The following is a 21,908-nucleotide window of genomic DNA, read 5'->3' as shown; positions in this document are numbered from 1 at the left end:
TTAAGAGAAAAGAGTGATTGTTTCAAACCTAACTACAATGATGAGATGGATCGGAGTAAGTATTTTTTTTTCCCAAGATACCAGCTTAGCTGATTTTTTTTTGCTCACCGGCATCAATTTTTTAAAATCTTATGCAAAGACCAATTGTTATTACTGCAGCTAACTGAGGAGTTTTGGTCAGCACCATATACTGTCTATCCCTAAATTAGGACGCTGATTGCCATCACTCAACTCTATATTTATTGAGCATTTGGAAAAAAAAACACACACCGTTGTTTTCTCAAGATGGCACCCAGAGGTATCAGATACAATGAAAACAGCAGAGGCCCCAGAATTGAACCCTGTGGAACACCATACGTTCTGCTATACTATACATATGAACATATTCGTCCAACCCCATTATTTTTTTTTTTGCTCGTCATAGTTAGCATGAAGGGCTAACAAAAACAAAGAAATCACACGATTTGCCATCACAACTGTCACAAGTCGACGCCTGGTCCTAATTCTCTGCGGCACAGATTAGCCTAGCAATGCAGCGTGATCACCTGCAGCCAATGATGGCCAAGCGGGAGCGTATCTTCACAAATAATGAGCCGGCTGTGTGTCTTCTTGACCTCCGCCGAACCCCTGGGGTTTGATTAAAGGTTAAGAACCACTGCACAAGAAGAAGCAGTAAAATGTCCACTGAATTAAAGCAAAAAAAACGATTACATCCCTTACATTGTATTTCATTACTTAGTCATTGAGTGCATGGTTTTATAAAGTTTAATGTGACTGAGTGTTCAGTTTGTTGTTTTTCGGGAGCTTGGATGGGTTGGTAGTATTTCCATTCATTTCAATGGGGAAAGATATTGAGATACAAGTGAGTTTAGTTACCAGCACGCGTGATCACAGAACAAATTAAACTTGTATCTCAAGGCACCACAGTACCAATACTTGGTTACTGTACCACAAGTTTTCATTTTCAAGTGCCTCTTTCTACTACTTCTTCTTCTACTACTAAGTACTCACCCTTTGCTCTTGAGCAGAGCTGGCTTGACTCGAACAAAACATTAAACAAAACAAAACAGAAGTGTTTCCTCAATGACTACGGCCTCAGTCAATATTACGGGTGATTCAATTTTTTTATTATCAGAAAATGGTTACACATTTGATTTGTACTAGGGCTGAAACGTTCAAATAGAATTCAAATTAAAATCGCTGTACAGTGCGAGTGAATTTACCTGTAGAGCTCATCCGAACAGGTGGGGTGCTGTCACTAATGACTAGCAGCTGGTGTTCCCGGAAGTGTGTTCTTGTGGCTCGTGTATTTCACGTATACACAATTAAAACGGGGGTGGGGGGGGGGGGGGGTCTAACAAATAAATGTGGCTGTTTGTGGCAGGCAATTTTTTTAATACATTTTAACCAGATTGTTAGTTTAAAAAATAATATATATATATATGACGTTTGATTTTCAATGTATCGAAAACTGGACGAAATGTCACGAATATGAGGGTGTCAAGACACTCATGCTGTTTGGCTCGTCTCTGCATGACGATGCTGAATCACACTTGGTTTGGAATACCGTTCCAGTGGATGTTCGAGATTGATGATTTTAACACAAGCGAGGACAAAATGTTCGAGCAAAACTCCCCGAGAGTTGATTAATTTATCTCTTATTTTCCCAGAGCTTTGTGTGGTTTCCATCCCAGCTACACTCCCTCGATTAGAAAGGAGGAAACAAAAAACAGTTTGGCAACATAGTTGTGAGAAAGTACTATGCTGCCACCATGAGGACCACAAACAACACCACAATTCCACCACTTCATTTTCATGCACGTCTTTAATATATCAGTTTCTCATATTCACAACAAATACATTAAGCTCTTTCTCCTTATGATACAGCCTTAAATAGTTATGTTTTTTTTATTTCCTCGTACACGCAACCATTTTGAAATTTGTTACATGTGTAGTTCTCCCATGCTTTCCTAGCAAATGGACATATTTTTTCCCCCCCTATGTACACTATTTACACATGGAGAGGGGTTAAATGAACAAAACAAGCAATCGGTTTTAAAGACATGATAGTTCTGCTGAATAGAATTAGGCGGTGTTTTAAAAGGTACAGGCAGCAAAGACAAAGGGAGGACAATAAGGACCATAAAAAGTACACCAATTTAGGCAATGGAGGGCACTTCTAGCAGGCAATTTATAGGCGATCTTATCCCTAAAATGAATGTTTCAATGTGAGTTTACGGAGAAGATTTAAGTGAAAGGGGAGAGGGGAAAGTGGAAAATGAAACACTGTGATATGCTGACTTTATGAGAAGCTCACTTTTCAGTCATTGCTTTTGAAATGGTAATAAAACGGCAAATAACTCAAAACAAAGCCTTTGTAGATGAACTGCAGCCAATAAACAAAAAAAAAGAACAACTTCAATCTTGCAGAACCTTACCTTATGATTGGCGTATGCATTTGCTTATATTTCTGTGTTTAATATGCTGATCTTGCAATTTTTTTTACTATATTGAAAATTTGACAGGGGAGGTGCAGGCTTTTTATTGCTGATTTTTGCAGATAAATAAAAAATGGTGACACGTGCTTTCATTTAATGCCACCCTATACTATTTTCACCCATTTAAGGAGAATGACTGTCAAAGAAACGACCATGCATGTCCAAAATTAGCAAAAAAGGGAACATCATTTTGAGATATCTATTTTTCATTATAACCTCTCTTCCCTGAAAACAAAACATGTACTGTATCACATTTTTGCAATTGTTTTTTTCAGCAAAAACAAACACCGCCCAAAAAATATCTCTGCATTTCTGATGTACAGTACAACAAAAAAGAAGTGAATACATGATTTTCATTTGACAACATCGATTCAAATGTTTCCATGTTTTGTGTATAGCAAGTGGCCGACAAAATATGAAATCTTTTTTTTTGTATTGTTCCCTGCACTATACGATAAGCATGTAGCTCCCTTTTTGAAATCTCCAAAAACAGCACAAATATTACAAAATAAATAAAATTGAAAAGTATGGCAATTTCGCTGTGCATTTGTGGAGTGGCTGGGGGAAATGACAAACAACTACAAACCAAAGTTAGTGTGAAACATGGACTGTATATCAGACATTATTAAATAACTATTGTAAAAGGAGCTGCCAGTAAGTGAAAAGTGGAGCATAATCCTTCATGAACGCTTAGCAATGACACGCTTCATTTCCAAAACAACAAAAATCACAAGCTCAGCTCTCTTCACTCGGGAGTGGACACACATTACTAAATAAAAGCAGGCTGACAAAAAAATCTGAGCATCAGGTCCTGCGGATGCCAAGCGCGGCTTCGGATACTGCAATGTGCTTTCTCAATTCCGGACAAAAAATAATAACACGCACAAAAAAAAAAAAAAAAAAAAGGCAAGTCGCTCATTTGTTTCAATTAATTTCTACAAAGTGCAATGTCTAGAAGTCACAGAGCTTGAAAATAACTCTGAAAATTAGCTTGTATAACATAAATGGCATAAATAAATACTGCTGTCTGTACAGAAAAAGGCAATAAACAAAAAAAACGCACATTCTGGAATAAACTCATGTTAATGTGAGAGCCGTCTCAAATACACAACACTTGAGGCTCGCCAAGCCCGGAGCGCGTTTAGTGCAGTTGCTTTCAGAAGTGGGATCCGGACCACAGTGCAATATTAAAGCCATGTAACGCACCAAAACAAGGAAACGGAAACAATGACATGCACAAAATGTGCTCAACTTGGAATCAGTACTTTGAAAATCAAAATCCCCCCCAAAAAAACAAACAAACAAAACAATATACCCCAAAAAGCTGACGATACTCAGAAACAACTTTTACTGTTCAGTGCTTTCAAAATGGAATGTGGATCCCACTTCTATCCCCCACCCCCACAAAAAAAGTTGACATGTTATCACCCCCAAAAAGTTTTGTTACTTCTCTCACCCAAAAAGAGATGTGTTGCTTTCATGGCCGAGAAAAGGGGTGTCACTTCCATTGCCCAAAAAGTTGTGTCACTTTATTGGCTCATAAAAGGTGTTTACTGCAATTGCCAAAAGAGTTGCTTCTAATCGCAAAAAAAAGAGGTGTTTTAAAGCTTGGAGTTACTGCTAATAAAAAAAAATGCCTAAAAGTTGCTAACAACAAAAAGTCGTCTCATTTCAATCACTTCTATTGTCAAAAAAAAGTTTTCGCTTTAAGCACGAAAAAAAAACTTGGCGCTTGGAATGTGAAAAACTGTTGTGTTGTTTCTATCACCAAGTTGTTGCTTTTATCGCTAAAACTTGTTGAGTTGCTACTATTGTCCAAAAATGTTGTTGCTTCTACTGCAAAAACAAACAAACAAAAACACCCACAAAAACGTGTCTATCGGCAAAAAAAGCGTCTTTTTGTTTTTTTAAAGGTGGGAAATGTTCTACTGCTGACGTCTCATTTGATGGAGCCATTGAACCTGTCAAAATGCTCTCAAATATTCTTTTGACAAAGGTAAGGTCAGGAATAGGCAGGAAAGGCAAAAAGCAACAAGCTCTGCTGCTGGACGAAAAGTTTTCTCCAAAAACCCAAATTTCTAGCAACTGCTAGTTAAAGTCATAGCATGACAAACTTAGAGCTATATATAGAAAAACTACTTTTCAAGTCATAGTTGGGGAGGCGGTGCCCCCTCCCCACCCCGCTTCTCAGCTCATCTGGGCGAGCCTGCAAGCGCCCGGCAGAGGGCCGCCCCCTGCAGGCCTCCTTCCAAAGTGCAGCTGGAGCCGCTCGGCCTCTTCCTCTGCGTCACATCCCGTCTTCGCCATTTTCTTTGGCGGGCTGGCCCACCTGGGAAGTTTGCTCCGCCTCCAAATGGTTTTGGTATGTATATCTTCGTGCTTGGTTTTCTTTACCTTTTGTGATTTTTTTTTTCTGTATGGATTGACTTCTTCCCCCCCCGCCCCCCGATTTAGTTTGCCTGTTGCTTTGGCTAGATGCCCAACGGACGGCGTTAAAGTTGGAAGGTAGAGGAAGAAAACGGCACATTCGTTTAAGACTACATTTCAGTTTGTTTGTTTGTTTTTCCAGTGATAAATTAATCCACGGCAAGGACAGGAGGACTTCGGAGCAGTGACGAGGGATGAGCTGGTGAGATGCACAGCACTTACTTGAATGCTGAAAACTCCCCTGGGGGGGAAAAAAAAGGGGGGGGGGTTAAAAAAATGGCCACAAATGAAACAAAGCCTAGAGACTTATCGGACCTACCGTAGCCTCCCGCCTGGATGGGGGTTTTGGGCGAGGCGCAGGCGTATAAACTGAAGTCCTCCGTCTGAAAGCCCGCTCGGTTTAACGAAGGCTCCGAGGCGCTGCGGTGGATTTTGGGTAATGAGCGAGCCAGCAGCTCAATGGACGCCAAGATCTGAAATTATTCCCAATGGTAGTCCCGCCGTTAATGAAGAGTATCTCATGCTCACAGTACTTGTGTATCCTGTGCTGTATAACAGTACTACTAAAAATAACAAAAATAGTAAGAACCCTCCTCACCTGAGGGAAGAGAGGCCGCTCCTCTCTCTTCTTCTTCAAACAGTCGGCCATTAGTCTCTTCATGGCCTTTGGACAGTTGCTACGCACCTTGCTGAGGTCGGGGGACAAGTAGCCTCGGCCCACCATGAATATGATCTGCGCGTAATTTGAAAAACAGTTATGACTGCTGCACATGTTCATGTGTCTCCCTACTGATGCATGAAAACGGGTCAGGGGTGAAAAAGGTGAGAAGCACTTTGACCAAAATGATCCCCATTAATATTAGCCGGGCACGCGTCAAACGGGTTGGGTTTTGGTTCCCTGTGCAGTTGCTTAAACACATTTTCAAGAACGTGCCTGCCACACATAGCACGATGAATTCAAACCTAATTTGGGAGTAAAATCTCGCAAAAAAATGTGAATGACAATGAAGAGAATAATTGGGACACGGGAGCAAACTATGTAATGCTTGTTAGTGCTACATGTTGGCCACAATTAGATTTAGCAATTTTATCTTCACCCATGAAATTATGAATAAGTACGTGGTAAGTATTGTTCCGATAGTAAAGCCACACACCTTACAACATGATTCGAATCGGTGGGTGAAGATACGACATCTGCTGTGCCCGCGCCGCAGAGAGAGGCGGGTGACGTGGCGGGGCTCCCCGCAAATGGCGAGCCGATGGCGGGAACATCACAGCACCAAGAAGTCCACGCACCAGGTGGGCCCACCACGCTCAACCAAAGCATGCTCGGAACCTCGAAAGCAAGCTTCAGTCTCGTTTGGATTTGTCGGCGGTTAAATCTTGCTTGCTTCCACACAAACCCGGAAATGTAGCGTGAATGAAATCCGACGCAAGTGGATGACGTCACTGTACACTGGTGGTGCGCAACACTGCTGCGTTCAAGTGCGCCACAGAACATTACCAACACATCACTTAAGATGCGCTTTGGAATATGGCACCGTCTGATTTAACCTGAATCGTGCCGTCATCGGTACCGAACTCACCCGGAGTTCAGTGATACACTGAATCTCTGGTTTGTGTTATTTATTTATTTAACAATATGATTACAATTGAGTAATTTATCGCTGGCCCACAAATAGCGAAAATCTGCGTATAATTGTTTTTAAGTTATATACTATTATTTGACCAATCTGGCCCACTAATATAATAATAATATTTTTTTCTCCATGCGGCCCCTGAGCTAATATGAGTTTGGCACCCCTGCTGAACTTCTATGACCACAGCCAGCATCTCACCTGATCTCTGTTGTTGATATTAGAGTAGGGCAGCGCTCCAGACATGAGTTCATACAAAACAATGCCAAAAGCGTAGACGTCGGACTGGAAGCTGTAGGGATTCTTGTCCTGCAGCCGGATCACCTCCGGAGCCTTGAGGGGGACGCATTGCAGTTACTATGCCGGCCACAAACAAACAACGGAAAAGTCAGTTTCAAAGCGCTCACCATCCACAGAATGGAGCCAGACAACTGCTCAAACTGATGGGAGCCACTCCAGCGGGACTTGACTGTTGCCAGGCCAAAGTCACCAATCTTCACCGTCAGATCCTCATGGAGGAAAATATCTGCGCAAGATGTGTTTAAGGAAACGGCTGCATTGCACTTGTATCACACATTTGGGAACGCTTCTTAAAATGTGTGGGGGTATAAAAAGCCAAATACAGTCGGTCTCCTTGAAAAGATACTGTTGCTCTTCAGATCACGGTGGATGATGGACTTGGCGTGCAGGTAACTAAGGATGAGGAAAAAACACAGAGCTTACAACCAAGTACAACAATGGTATGTTGGCTTGTTGACAGAACAACGTGTATATTACTAAGTCAAGGTTCCACTGTACAGTTAAAACATTTCAAATGTAAACACGGTGGTGGTGGGGCTTACTCCATGCCCTGAGCCGTCTGCCTGGCGATGTCGATGAGCTTAATCATTTCAAACTTGGTCTCGATGATGTGCAGGTGATGGTACAGGCTGGAGCCTTCGCACCACTGCGTCACGATGGCCAGCTGAGGTTTGGTGGTGTAGCCCATGAACAGCAGGATGTTGACGTGACGCGTTTTCCTAAAACACACGCAATGGTGGAACAAAAAAAGGATGTCGGCCATTTTCTATGCAGGGGTAAGAACAGGACGCTGTCGGGTTTGAGGTTACCTGAGGACTCCCACTTCGTTCTTGAAGGCCTGAAGCTGCTGCGGTGTCGGAGCAGTAACGTTCAACATCTTCACCGCCACGTCACCTTAGAGTATGATTATTCGAGTTTAATTTCTTTTTTTAAAGCGGCTTCTGTAGCACCACCAACAAACAATATGGCTATCAACAGACATGAACTAGCTTGTGATTATTTTCCAGCCAAATCGACACGCATTCGCCGACACCCACATCATTCACCAGTCTAGCCCTAAGTCACAGATCCTAAGATGACGGGGAGTCAAAGCGGACAAATATAATACCTGCACCTCAGATGCGGTTGTCTCTATGATTGTCCGAAAGGAAAAATGAACAAATAAATGCTTTTTTAAATGGTTTTCCACCTTACAAGGCCCTGTAAGCGCTTTACATTCGACGACTCATTCACCTACTGATGACGCAGCATCAGGAGTAACAGGGGGGGTCAGTATCTTGCTCAAGGATACTTTGATGTGGCCACAATGGCATGGGTTCGAACCCACAACCTCTGGGTTGGGAAACGACCACTCTATCACGGAGCCACGCCGCCCCGCAGAATAATAAAGTCTAAAAATATTGCATAGCTGCAGCCCTTTTGTATACTGAATATCTGTGAGTGACTATACCACCTGCAACACAGCATCAAAATCAATAGGTAAGCAGAGCTGCATTATAATACTGTAGTGTGAGCATTCATCCTACCATGCCACTTTCCTTTGAAGACAGTCCCAAAGGAGCCGGAGCCTATCCTCTGACCCAACGTGATCTGACCCTCGGGGATTTCCCAGTCGTCACTGGAGTCCCTCCTCCCCAGCGTTTTCTGTTGCACACCACAAGGTGAGACCCGTTGAATCGAAACGGGACCTTCTCGTTTCTCGCGGTACCCACCATCTTATTGCGGTCCTCGGACGACGACGACGACTTGCGCTCCCTCTGCGGGCACGGCGACTTCTGGGCAACCTTGACGTTGGTCAGGGAGCCGGGGAGCGAGGCGGGGGGAGTGGCTGACAGTCCGGCGGTGGACCCTGAAGGGGAGGGGCGAGAAAAGGGGAAAGATAGGTGGGCGGAAAGGTAACTAAAATTGAATGATAGGGAGTTTGAATCTATCAAGTGTTTGTTCACATGCAGGGGAGGGGTGAGGGAGCTTGATTGAATGGCATTACAGTGAAGTCCCCCACACTTTGGGTTAGTCAGTATTGCTTTGATGCCATCTAGTGGCACCTTGGTGTCAAGAAAGCATGTCGAGGTGAGTTGAGAAATTTCATTTTGACGTCCTTTGCTGCCATGTAGTAGCAATTGCAAATCTTTTTAGGAGTGGGGGTGTCAATTACTTGCACATGTTTGCTATTTGTGGCAGGGCTAGGTCCTTATCAGGTTTAGTGTACTAAACTTCCCCAAATCCATGACTGATAATTGAAGGGACCACAGAAGACTGAATTATCATACTTTTGAATGAATCACTCTTTAAACACAATATTTAAGTTGAGCATGTGTCAAGCTCAAAATGGCTAGTCTTTCAAAACTTACAATAGAGTTCAATTGGGGTATATGCCACGAAGGAGGCGGGACTTCCGACTTAATGGTTTTCATACATCAGCTTTGTTTCCGTTTCGCGACGTGTGGGCCGCGTCCCAGTTCTTGCACTTCCGCCTTCGTGCCCCTCGGGTTGCGCGTTCTCGTCGACGGGTGCGAGTGTGTAGTGTGTCTGTCTCAGTTGTTCTAAGCATTTCAGAGAGTTAAGACGCCGATGGGCGGGAGCGCGCGGTTGGGGGGTGCAGGGGTGGGGTTGCGAGTGTTGGAACGCGGCCATCAGTGGCCGGAAACGACGCTGATGTGTGAAACCCGGAAGTCTGTGGCATCTACCCCATAGGCCTTATTGTTGTGGGCCAATTAACATTAGCTTACATTTTTTTCCCTATGAATTTGGTTTATTTGGGAAGAATTTTTTTATTTTGTTTTATTATAATGAATAAATTAAACGTTACTACTACTGCAGGTTAAACACAAAAATTTTAATTATTACGATTGTATAATTTGCTATAAGTATATTTATTTGTTAAGACAATTCAATTCAATTAATTGAAATTAAATGATACTTAAATTGTAATTTATTTTCACTTTTCACCAAAGATATCAATTAAAAAACTCTTCGAAAGTTTACTGTTGTGGGCTATTTGGGGGAATCTGGTTTATTTTAATTTTTAATTAACATTTCATCTTTTGACTTTTGACAATTAAGTAAATAAAATAAAATGGAAAAAAATATGTACTGCTGTGAGTCCTTAGGAAGAAATAAAAACTAACTTTGTGTATTTCAGTTTTTGTTGTTGAATTGTGTTATTTTAATTTCAAGAAATACATAAATCATACAAATACGTTTATTCAAAGAAATAACTTCTGTGGGCCTTTTGGGGGGGGGGGTGCAAAGAAGACATGTTTTATATGTATTCATATTAACATAAAAAATAATACAGTACATATTCATGTTTTAAAACTTTTGGAGAAATATTTTCTTTTTCACTGTAATTATTTTCAATTTATTATCTTTTTATTAAAACAAATGCATGTAGGACAATTATTTGGATAAAGAAAAAGCTGCCAAAAAATATTAATCCAGATTCCAGACTAAGCTGATCCTAATGTATTCTTAGCAAATATTATCTACGTGATATGAAGTACTGTAGTTCGAAAATTGTGATATTGAGGCAACTGGCTCAGAAAGCCTGATGAGTTTTTTAATTAGGAGCAATTACTGGTAGTCAATAAATTATTTCCTTAATTTCTATGGAAATGCCACAAAATCCTGGTTCCATACAAGTGAAAGTTGCCTACTCAAATCATTGCACTTTTCTGAACTTATCGTATGTTTTATTCTTTAAAGAATAATACAGGATGATGTTATCCTATGAATAACTGCTGTCCAAATTAACCTGCTATTAAAATGCTAAAATAGGGACGTGTGAAGTGCAAATTGGCATAGTGGTGAAACGTTGTTGGGGGGGGGGGGGGGCACTTTGATGGTTTCAGGAACAGTGGGTGGTGGTGAAGATGGTGATGGTGGCACAAAATGAATGAGACACAGGGCTAGTGATGCAGGGAGGTGGTGGTGGTGTGAAAGTGTGGGGCGCACGAGAACACACAGAGGGCCTGACTACCTCGGAACACGGGCTCGGGTTCAAAATCAAAGACTATGTCATTGGGGTAGGAGTATAGGAGGGGGCTTGAGGTCCGTGTTCGGTGCTTCCTCAAGCAGCGGGCAGGGTGGTTCGGGGGGGCTGCAGGGCAAAGAAAGACAGACAGACCATCACTGCTACTCACTCACCCTGCCCCTCTCTACTCAAGCTACAGCAAGCGTGCCCACGGAGCTCACTCCAACGCATATCACATCACAGCTCCTTTTGAGCTGTTCGGCTTGATAACATTGACTTCATTTTTTCCCACCATTTTGAGAAATAAATTCAACATCATACGTCATGGGGGATAGTAGCATGGGGGGGGGGGGGGGGGTGTGGGGGGCTCATAAGATAAATAAATACCGTAATGAGTCTTAAGACTTAATTGTGAAAAGTGTTCAATGAAGATTATTTGTATTAATATTAACTGTATCATTACTGTTATCACTACTATTATTACGAAAAATAATTTTAAAATGCAACATGACATTTTTACTATTGTGGGAGAAAAAAAATCTGGAATAATTTCACAATTCAAACCAGATCATAACAAACAACCTTTTTTTTTAACAATAAAAAATAAATAAAAGTAGACAAAAAAAGACAAAGGTTCAAATTCGAAATGTTTCTTAAATTACTTTGTGAATAAATATGAATAATACACAATTTTAAAAAAATTATCACATTTTACTGTTGCGGGCAGGGAAAAAAAGTTATTTCAGCAAAATCCAATTAATAGTGAATGAATAGAAAAGATCAATATATAAAATCCTTATAATAGTGCTCCCATATCTTTCAAAGAATCATTTGTGGAAGCTTGAGTGGCACAAGCAACAAAAAAAAGGAAAATAACGTCCACTAGCATGAAAATTCACTGTTGTCGTGTCAGGGTGCAGGAGTACGAGCACTGACTCTAAAGCTTCGAGGGTCTTCACACGCACACACATGTACACAGACACACACACACACACACACACGCACACACACAAAAGACCAAAGTGCACGCAGACACGCGGGATGGTGGGGGAAAAAAAGTCACAGAATGGAGAGAGGATCCTTACCTCCATCCGATCTTACTAGTCCCTGATCTCGGATCAGGTCCTGAAAGAAAGGAATGAAAGGACTTTATCATAAGATAAGATTTTATTATCATTATTATGCCTGTTTCTGAAAATGTGCCTGTGAGAGAGCCATTGTTCATTTTGCCGGGTTTGTTATGCAACCGTGTGTTCATTTTAGGAAATACAATCCAAGTGTGAGCTCTGAAAATGTTCATCACTCACGTCAATATTGACAGGCTCGATGGTGTTGATATGGACATTTGGGGCCGAGGACGAACGGTCCCGCTGGCCAAACTGGTTGCGGTGATCCTCCTCGCTGGGCCGGAAACTAGGCGGGATTGGGATGGACTTGGATGGAGACAAGCTGGCGTGGCATATCGACCTGCAGAGACGGCGTGTGCTTGTTAGCGCGGCCGCTTGTTGGAAACGTGGAGGTGGGAAATGGCTCACCCGGTGGAGTCGGACGGGGGCAGCGACGGACAGGCCTCGGACACGGGGGTGGTCCCCTCGGAGTAGACCTCCTCTTGGGTGAAAGGGTGATGCTCGAAGAACTTGGACACGAGCAACAAGCTGCACAGGATAAAATTCAAAACGGGATTATAAGTCTAATATTCAATATAATTAGGGGTGCGATAATTTTCTGTTAATTCAAAGTTCCTTTAAGGCCACAAAAATTGTTTTTATGCGCATCCACGTCCAAAATTAGCAGTACTTTTATTTTTTTATAATAATGCTTAGATTTTGGGAGACTGGGGTCAAGTTGTATTTTACAATTTTAAAAATGGGCAGAAGTTACTTCATGCTAAAGATTAGATAGCTCTTAATATGAAAATAAAAATGCACTGAGCTGTCACCAATGTCTTATAAATGCAGTTATGCCATCTAGTGGCAGAAATATGACCTCAACACAAACTAATATCCCACTTTTTTTTTTACAGTACCTCTATTTTATTTTAACTCAATTTTTATGAATTATTATGAAATTAATTAATCAATGACTAAAAGATGCAGGCATATTTCTATTGGTTTAACATTTGTTCCACTTGTATGTTATGAGTATGAAAACGTACTTTATTGTACATTTAGAACAGATGTAAAATGTGAGATTAATCGTTAACTATTGAATTCATGCTATTAATTATAATTAAAAATGTTAATCGCCTGACACCCCTAAATATAATCAACTGTTTATGTATTGTCATTGTCACTACTTATATAATCGACTACTTTTTTTTCTTCCAGAAATGTGAAAAATATGGCATGAGAGGTGTTGCACTTAAATGGTTTAACAATTATTTAAAAAAAAATGACTAGACTTGCTGCTGTTCACATTTGATTCTGGTAGCAAATTCTCTGCTATTACATTGTAGTCGAAATGCGTCTTTGTGTGTGACTTACTCTAGCTGGTCGTAGTTGACGCACATGAGGGGGACCTCCGTGCTGCAGCGCTGGTGGAACTTGTAGCCGCACGTCTGACAGCGGAAGCCCTGGAAAAGCAGCTTCCGGCAGAAGTCACAGAAGGCCAGCGTGAAGAAGGTCTTCCTCACCTGTTCATGAGAAAGATGTTCCATGGTCCTATTTTTCGACTATAATTATCATGTTGATATTGCTCTTACTGGATGAGTGGTACTCACAAAGTTGTGCGTGGTGAGCGGCACATTCTCCAAGACTTCCACATGCAACTCTTCCCCTGTCAGCCAGGAGATATCCGTGTCCCAACCAATAGGCTTCTTCTCTCTGATATAATATACAGTACATTAGAAAAGTGTATTTTTTTGGCTTTAACCACCATGATAAAATACATAAAACAAAAAAAAAACTTATTGGAACTTTTATTATTATTATTATTATTGGAACATGAGAGTATTATATGTTGCCTGTAAAAAATTAAAGTGAGTCAGTTAATTTACAGAATACATGCACGTCATGGCGCATGGTCAGGATTAGGGATGTTCGATCTCACTTTTTTTTCAGACCGATACTGAACTCTTGAGTAGTCACTGATACTAATACCAAATACCGATACCACTAGTAAAAATAAATTCCCCACCCAAAAATGACAGATGATTTTAAAGACCTATATTCCCCAATATATTATTTTTTCTTAACATTGCAGAAAATTAATGTCAACTTTGTATTCATATAATTTCTCATTTCTAGTTCCTGATCGTAAAACGGTTGCAGGAGGGTGGCCGATAATGGTATCGGTCATCACCGCGAGTACCGATGCCTTAAAATAAGACTGGTATTGACATCGATACCTGACATCGGTAGTTGCCCATCATAGTCAGGATGGTACCACCTCTGCCTCGATTTAAACCAGGAAAAACCCTGATTTAGTTGAAAGTTGCCAAGACCCAAGCAGTGGTCTCCACGGCAACAACAACATCTGCAACTACAACTACACTACAGACAAACATAAACGTCATTTTATGAGTGTTAAATAAATTAAATACAATGTTAATGTTTTACATATATAAAGAATAGCATAATTAGAATAGTTTACCTAATGCACTAATAATGGCTAAATAACAAAGAAACATTCTCCCCATAATATTAAATGACTTACTAAATAAGAATCATTATTTAAACAAATTATAGATTTACATAATTTATCAAATATGATGATATTTTATGGTTATATTAAAAAATAATATTGGCAACAAGTAGTTAAGATTGGAATGAGAAGACCTTGTCGCTTGGTAATTGCTCAATTACTCTCATTTAGTGCGTTTGCATCACACTCACCCGTCCTGTATCCTGTAGACGCCGCAGCACTCTGGGATGAGTCCTCGCATCATTAGAGCCTTCTTGAGCGAGTCTCGCACAGTCATCCCACACCGGGCGGGGACCTGAACGCAGGGGACAGAATGGCTATTAACACAGTGACCCCGTGCACATGTGCACCTTTAAGGGGTGCGTGACCAACATCACGAGCTCCGACTCCACATGCAAACATGTCCCTTCATGCTCCTTGTAAGTGTTTTCATGTTTTCATTTGTGTTTGGAAGCTTCTCCCACGGGCTTGAAAGGCAGTGAAAGCAACAAAAAAAAAAATGGATTAAATTTAAAAATAATAATAAGCACTATAATGGTAAAAGGTCACCTTTTAATAATCTTTGACATCATTTATCAGGTTTGCTAGACAATTTCGGTTGGAAGTGAGAAGGGAAATAACATGTTTTGAATGGTTCATTTCCTCACTAATATTAAAAAATATTGAATATGTAAATATTTACTATGATTGGTTAACACATACACACACACAAAGTTAACACATACCACAGTTCTCTGTTTATTGGGCAGGAAGACCCGGACGATGGGCTTCTGCGGAGAGCGCGGGTTGCTGGCATCCGTGGGTTTCTGGAGGACGGCAAGGGTGTTGGGCGCGGAGGGGAAAGCCTGAGCGCCGCCCCCACCGCCGCCAGCCACGCAAGATCCTATCTTGACCTCCAGGAGGGCCGGCACGGGAGTCGACGAGCAGGAGAAGTCCGTGCCATTGCCCGTGGCCTCCAGCAGCTGCTGCTCCCTCTGTTGCAGGGCGTCCAGCTTACTGGTGTACTCCTCATAAGCCTGTTGAGGGGGGTGGGGGTCTTAGGTGACATTGTTGAGCTTCCATGTAGTGAAAGCCAAGCACTCACCTCGAGATATATGGAGGGAGGATTGTGTTCTCCTCCGAACTTGTCCAGAAGAGCCTCTAAGTGTTCTTGCGTCAACTTGATCATCTGTTTGATGTTCCAGATCTGTTGTGGGGAAAAAACATATTTTAGTGATACTATTCAACTTTGCTGACTTTGATTGGGGTTGGGATACGTGCACTTCACTTTTGTGAATTAAAATCCTCGCACTGACCGACAGCGATCAGATATAAAAGCCGACATCCATTCAAGAAGAATGACATCACCCACAAGTTACTGATCTCCAGTTAGTCACTCGAGAGCATGACATCATGCAAGCTCATCAGTTTTCAGGCTTCCCTTTCGCCTCAATGAATATACCTATTCATAAGACTGTCGCAGCAGCGCACATTTTTCCAGCTTTGGGAACCTCACCCCAACATCTCTTTTCCACAGCCTTTCTTGTACAGTGAATAAGGACCGACCCAGACGCAAATTGCAAAACACAGAAAAGTAATTAACTACTACCCAAAAAGGTTTGTAATTGCCTGCAGATGCCACAAGATGGCGTCAGAGCATGTTTTCTATTAGACAAGACTGTGGACTAACTAAATGAAGAAGGATAACACGTAATGAAATCTAACTATCCATTCACAGGGTTAAGATTCACATCTATGGACAATTTAGAGTGTGTCTTCAATAAACCTAACTTGCATGGCTTTAGGAATGTGGGAGGAAGCCGGAGCTGAGATTCAAACACTGAAGCTCTAGATTGTGATATGCTAAATGCTCTAACCACTAGGTCAAACAGTTCCTTGAAAAAATTTGGAGCAAGTTGCCCAAAAAATATCTGCCTTGGAAAAACAGCATATAGTGTACGATAAGCATCCCTAGGCCATAACACAGATAAATCTTTCTATATTCTGTCCTCAAGAATTTTTTTTTAAAAAAATCGCAAAATTAAAGTAATCAGTATATTGTATCATAATTATACAGCTACAGAAAGATAGACACCAACTGTATCACTTGCAGAGCTAGCACATGATAATGTTTCACGCAAAAAAAAAAGAAGAAGGGCTGAATGGTGAACTATGACTCAATGGGATGTCGAAAAGACGGGCCATTTCCTGATATTGCTCTCATCCTCCCTACTTTAAGGAACTGCATCAGGCTCTTTTCATCGCTAGGTCGTTTAAAGGAAACCTCAAGTATGAATTAAGACGAATAAATCAAAAGTAATAATAATAAAAAAAAAATGGAGTTCAGATGTTTGTCACACTTTGCTCATTCTGGTTATAAAGACAGTGGTTATGGGCATTTGACTCAGTCATTTAATTGTGTTTTATTCCAAAATATTGTATTTGTGTACTTTCAGAAGGAGTTTTTAAATGTGCAGGTTGGCAGAGATTTAACTCGGCTTTCCATAGCCATCATCATACTGCAATAGTTTCAAGAGCATTCAAAAAACAAGCTCAACTCAACAATCAATTTCACACAATCAAACAATTCTTAATAATAAATCCATTCACAACATTACAATTCCGTTAGGCAGAATCAAATAAAACAACTTCACTGCAAAAGTAAATGCATTTAAAGTAGGGCTGCACAATATATTGAAACATTATTGATATTGTGATATTTATTGGCCCATGAAATATGCAAATCACAGACATGCAATAAGTTTCATATGGAATTATCTGAATTTGACCAGTCAGATGCAAACTTAAATGTGCATCGCCATCCAATAGTTAAACATTATCTAGTAACTACAATTAACTATTGAGCTTGCTTATTTTGTTACATGAAAAAAAAAATCTTTCATTAGATAATAAAAATGCCGCAATATCAATGTTGCTAAATTCAACAATTATTTCACACATCACATGTTTTCTGATTTGTGCAGCCCTAATTTAAAGGGAATATCACTGTGAAGGATGCACAGCTAAAAGCAAAGCAGAGTTGCATTGAGCTTTATTGGATACATGGATAAGCATTAGTTACACCTATGTGATTCCTCTGTGAGATGGTGTAATTTGTTTGTCGATGTGTACGCAAATGCTTTAACCAAATCTAATTTTTACTCCCCCAAAATCAATTTTCTATAGTGCTTGATTCCGGCCAGTTTTTTAAGTGCACGGCGAGGTACACCCTTGACTGGTCTAACCCTCTGACCATAACTACTACAATGTGCCACGGGACAAAAATGTGTTTCTGCTGTAGACCACCACTCACATCTCGAGCCTTCAATTAACCAAATATGGAGGTTTTTAGAATATGTGATGATGTGTGCGATTTGAACCAGTAATGTCAAAACAGTAAGGAACAGCACTGCCTTTAATTGTAAATAAAAATATATTTGATTGTGAATTAATAAAAAACTAGGCTTGATTTATGTGCAGAGGCCTGCGTGGTCAAGTGTGTGCGTTTTGGAAAGGGAGGGGGTCCGTTATAAAAGTAACCTGTGCAGCTGCAGCATTACACTTAACACGACTCGAGCTAGCATCCACTCCCCCGACCACTATCAGCCCCCAGTGGGTCTCTCCACTACGAACACCCCCCCCCCCCCCAAAAAAAAGCTCCGTTATTTGCCCGTCTTTGTTGTGTCAACAGCGGCATGCGTTGTGTGCCGTGGCGGCGCTGCAGTGAGAGCCGACGGAATAAAGCGAGCAAGGCCCCGAGTAAACACCGACCCCTGCGAATAAAAGCTCCCCATCCAGCTGCCGTATGTTCCCGCCTAGCCAGCCGAGGGTCTCGTTCAGCCACCGCCGCGTCGCTTTTGGTCGTCGCCCGCCCCTTGTGCCGCATCCCCCGCCATCCGCCGAGCAGCCGGCGTTTCCTGAACATTTCCATCCAATTAGCCCAGCTCGGAGCCCCGTTCCCCGTGCCCACTTTTCCTCCCTCCCACCCCTCCGCCGCCACCACCATCGCACCGCTGCCGTAAAGCGCCTACCTCCTCGTCTTGCGGACCTCCGGGGATCCCCTCCGAGCAGGAGGGCTCCAGCGCGGCGCCAAGCTCGTCGAGGCCCCGCTCCCCGCCCGGCTGCCGCTCTGAGGTGTCTCCGTTAAAGACGGGCGGTGGGGACTCGGCGCTGCTCAACGCCGCCATTTTAAAGTGTGAGAAAGTGAATGGAAAATAAGGAGAGAAGCGCAGTTGCGCCGCTGCGGACGTAGGGGGCGACAGAGGCCAGATTTGAGCAGGCTGCAAACCTTCAGACACGCGCATGCGCGCACAATAATTTTCTTAATCTGCTTTGCCTGGATAAATAACGGTTAAATAAAATACTAATAAAAAATATATATACAACACATTCACAGACACACACACAACACGTGCACATAAAAAATATGCAAAAACAACAAAAATGCATACAACACAACTGTAAACATAAAAACACAGGCGCGCGAAATATACGTGCTCAAAACATCCATATACAAAACAAATGAAACACGCACGTTACAAATAAGCACATTAATAAAAACGTGCACGACACACACAGGACAAAACACACTCAAATCACACACACAATACAGGAAGATGCAGGTTTGCTTATATGTGCCATGCAACTGGCTGGCAACCAGTCCGGGGTGTTTCACTCAAAGTCAGCTGGGATAGGCTCCAGCACACAAACAGTTTGGCAACCCTAAAGAGGACAAGTGCTAAAAGAAACGATTGGATGTTGTAGTACTTTATTTTTTCCCCCTTTCAATACTTCGAACACTGAGCAACATTCCATCTGCAGTCAACACAAATCTCTACATATGTGAAACACCAATGCAATGCAATGCAATGAGTATGAGACACAAAATACAAATATAATCAGGAATTCTTTGACGGTCACGTGACCGGCGTCCCAACCGCCTACACGTTTTAAATAATACAAACAACGTATCGGACGATGGATGAATCATTAAAGTCTCTCAACAATCCCAGTTTCGAAGTTACAAGGCAGGAATGTCGTGGCTCACTTCTTGCTGGCTCTTTTCCCTTCTCCTTTCTTTGGTGTGCCTTTCCCTCTCAGCTTCCTCAGGCGACGCATTTCCTCCTTGAAATCCTCGTGCTCGTCCCTGCAAACAAATAGTAAAACACTTTCAAACTAATTCACTGAGTTATAGATAAACAAGACGTACAGACTCATCTTACATTAACATTTAAAGTAAATGGCTTACATAGGTTTTCATTTTGAAAAAAAAAATGTGCCAAGACTCTGCTAATTCAACAAATAGCCCAGGCTATACTTTAATCCGCAAAACTGTCTCACAGTTGCTTTGGCACCATAAAGTGTCATCAAAGAGTGGCACAAACACAGTGAAGAGGTGTAGATAAGCGGGAGATTACCGTTCCGTATCAAAATTACCTGAACAATCCCATGAACCTGAGCTTCTGGGTCATGGCATAGTAGATCTTGTGCTGCGGGTACCAGTCGTACACCTCCTTCCTCTTGGCCATGGGAGTCTCCTGGAAAAGGCGGACCACCTTCATCGATTTGGAGTCCGTCGTACGTACAACATCGCCGAAGATTTGAGCGCTCAGTCTGGCCATGCGCATTGCATAGTTGGACACGCCGGCCATAACTATTGAGTAAGTAGGAGGAAAGGGAAATGTTATAAATGGCGTCTTAAAATATCAACCAAAACATAGCAAATATGACACAATGTATTCAATTACTAGACAATCTATTTGGTTGTACTGATAGTATCATCACAATGTGACCTAATAAAGCCACACTTCTACGTGCTGGATGAAAACATTGGCGAAGTGGGCATGCACGTTGTCATTCTTACCTTTATCGCAAGGCGCTGTAAAGAAAAAAAAATCACGGTTAGTTAGACTTGTAGCCGCAAAGAAAGCATCATAAATAATCTGCAAATTTCATTTTATACAGTAAGCAGTCCAAACGTCTATTGGTCTTGCGCCTAACCTTCACCGGACTAGCGATACTTCCGTGTTCCGTCTGGTTCTGAGTAATGATTGGATAGTTGCTTTGACTTCCGGATTTATGACAAACTCGTCTTTTCGCAATTTTTTCCTCTAATCTTTTTTTTATTTAAATGTACTTATTTGAGATGACACGGAATTAAACATACGTCATAATTGAAAATACAAAACTAAGAAAGGAAATAACATTTTATTGTATTTTTGTGTCAAACGCTAGATTCGATAAACTTCCCATTACGTGTTAATAAGGACGGAGTACTAAACAATATTTATTGTTTTTATTTAAGTGTGTAAAATTATTCTTGATAGCCATAAAGTGGTCGTATTTATCGTTTTTTAAGTGTGAACATTTTGTCGACTCAAAATCAAAACTGAAAATGTGTTTCTCTTTTCAACGATTGAGGGCGCTATAGGACAGACAGCGAAAGTGTAGCCTGGAACGTGGAGGTGAAAAGCCACTGTTAATATAAAATACTTAACACCATCATAATTTAGTGGGCATGAAATTTTCTTATAAGGGAATAGGCGTTCGCAGTGCCACCGAGTTTTGTTTCAGATTTAATGCATTGTTTTTGGTCACCAAAGTGCAGCAGAACATTAAGTGACATATATGTTACCAAAAAATAAATATAATATATAAAAAATTAAAATGACAAGTGGCCAAATAAAAGATTGATGAAGATTCATGAAATACATTTATACAATTCATGTCCTTGACTGTATTTATTTATCTGCCCATTACTTTAGTATTAGAGGAGCAGTGAAAAAAACCCCTCCCACACCCTCCTTGAGAGTATCTTTCATAAATCCTTCCAATAATGACATGACTGTTTTAGAGAGTCCATAGATTCAAATCCTTCCCAAATTACTAATCAGCATAGCCTACTTAGAATAATTGCTAAATTCTTGTTGTAAGCCTAAAGCTTTTATTACTATGACACTGAAATGAACTCCAGGGAGCTTGAAATAGTCCCCAGAACTGTCTGTGTTTCCACCACATTTCCACAGGTTTCTGCAGAAATGTGCACCCCCTTGGTCTTTGAATGAAGAGTCATGATTCGCGAAAGTCTAAACTCTAAAAGGGTAAAAAAAGAAGAAGAAGTAAAAAGTAAAGAATAAAATAAAAAGTAAAACTGCCTAAGAATGCTTTCAAAAACTGAGCCAGAACATATTACATGTGCATGAAGAGCAACCATGGCAAAGGGGCTGATGGTTCGGAAAAACACGACTCTAAGCAATAGAATTAGAGAGCCTACATGCATACATGCACGCAGATGCTGATTTATTTGCTTGTATAGCACATGAGGGGTGTAAAAAAAAGAAGAGAAAAAAAACAACAGCAACCTTATTTTCCTGCTCTCTTTCACATTTTGATGAATCATTTTCATTCATGCTTAATGAGAAGCTCTATATAATTCTGGAAAGCTCTGTATAA

General features: G+C 41.2%; 2 protein-coding genes across 3 annotated transcripts; both read right to left on the bottom strand.

Annotated features, from left to right (window-relative positions):
• Positions 1-1,806: 1,806 nt before the first annotated feature.
• On the bottom strand, positions 1,807-18,677 carry braf (B-Raf proto-oncogene, serine/threonine kinase). Of its 2 annotated transcripts, XM_086059141.1 has the most exons (20): positions 18,488-18,677; positions 15,562-15,663; positions 15,203-15,493; positions 14,669-14,772; positions 13,555-13,657; positions 13,319-13,467; positions 12,371-12,490; positions 12,143-12,302; positions 11,921-11,960; positions 10,842-10,961; positions 8,575-8,711; positions 8,389-8,506; positions 7,672-7,756; positions 7,405-7,581; positions 7,209-7,255; positions 6,970-7,088; positions 6,764-6,895; positions 5,524-5,658; positions 5,245-5,398; positions 1,807-5,166 (listed from the first exon to the last, which is right to left on the bottom strand). In XM_086059141.1, exons 1-20 carry the CDS (start codon positions 18,641-18,643, stop codon positions 5,144-5,146), a joined length of 2,472 nt encoding a protein of 823 aa, XP_085915267.1. In that variant the 5' UTR covers positions 18,644-18,677; the 3' UTR covers positions 1,807-5,143. The 2 variants fall into 2 exon arrangements, with proteins under 2 accessions (XP_085915267.1, XP_085915266.1); XM_086059140.1 differs by lacking the exon at positions 10,842-10,961 and having other exon boundaries at positions 18,488-18,665.
• Positions 18,678-19,207: 530 nt separating this feature from the next.
• On the bottom strand, positions 19,208-20,481 carry mrps33 (mitochondrial ribosomal protein S33). The gene is made up of 3 exons (XM_086059746.1): positions 20,320-20,481; positions 19,893-20,109; positions 19,208-19,602 (listed from the first exon to the last, which is right to left on the bottom strand). Exons 2-3 carry the CDS (start codon positions 20,105-20,107, stop codon positions 19,500-19,502), a joined length of 318 nt encoding a protein of 105 aa, XP_085915872.1. The 5' UTR covers positions 20,108-20,109; positions 20,320-20,481; the 3' UTR covers positions 19,208-19,499.
• Positions 20,482-21,908: the final 1,427 nt, after the last annotated feature.

This window comes from Leptonotus elevatus, chromosome 17, assembly GCF_054856555.1.
Source record: "Leptonotus elevatus isolate MCC_2025b chromosome 17, RoL_Lele_1.0, whole genome shotgun sequence".
NCBI lineage: Eukaryota > Metazoa > Chordata > Actinopteri > Syngnathiformes > Syngnathidae > Leptonotus > Leptonotus elevatus.
Note: the sequence above shows the minus strand (reverse complement) of the source record. Positions and strands in the feature narration are given on the sequence as shown.

Bases quoted from the DNA above. Each gene is read 5' to 3' on its own strand.
- braf (XM_086059141.1), bottom strand. From the start codon at position 18,643: ATGGCGGCGTTGAGCAGCGCCGAGTCCCCACCGCCCGTCTTTAACGGA. The intron at 12,303-12,370 runs GTGAGCCATTTC...CCGTCTCTGCAG, and splicing joins CCCCCGTCCGACTCCACCGG to GTCGATATGCCACGCCAGCT. The intron at 11,961-12,142 runs GTGAGTGATGAA...CCTTTCTTTCAG, and splicing joins TCGAGCCTGTCAATATTGAC to GACCTGATCCGAGATCAGGG.
- mrps33 (XM_086059746.1), bottom strand. From the start codon at position 20,107: ATGGCCGGCGTGTCCAACTATGCAATGCGCATGGCCAGACTGAGCGCT. The intron at 19,603-19,892 runs GTAATTTTGATA...ATTTGTTTGCAG, and splicing joins AGGTTCATGGGATTGTTCAG to GGACGAGCACGAGGATTTCA.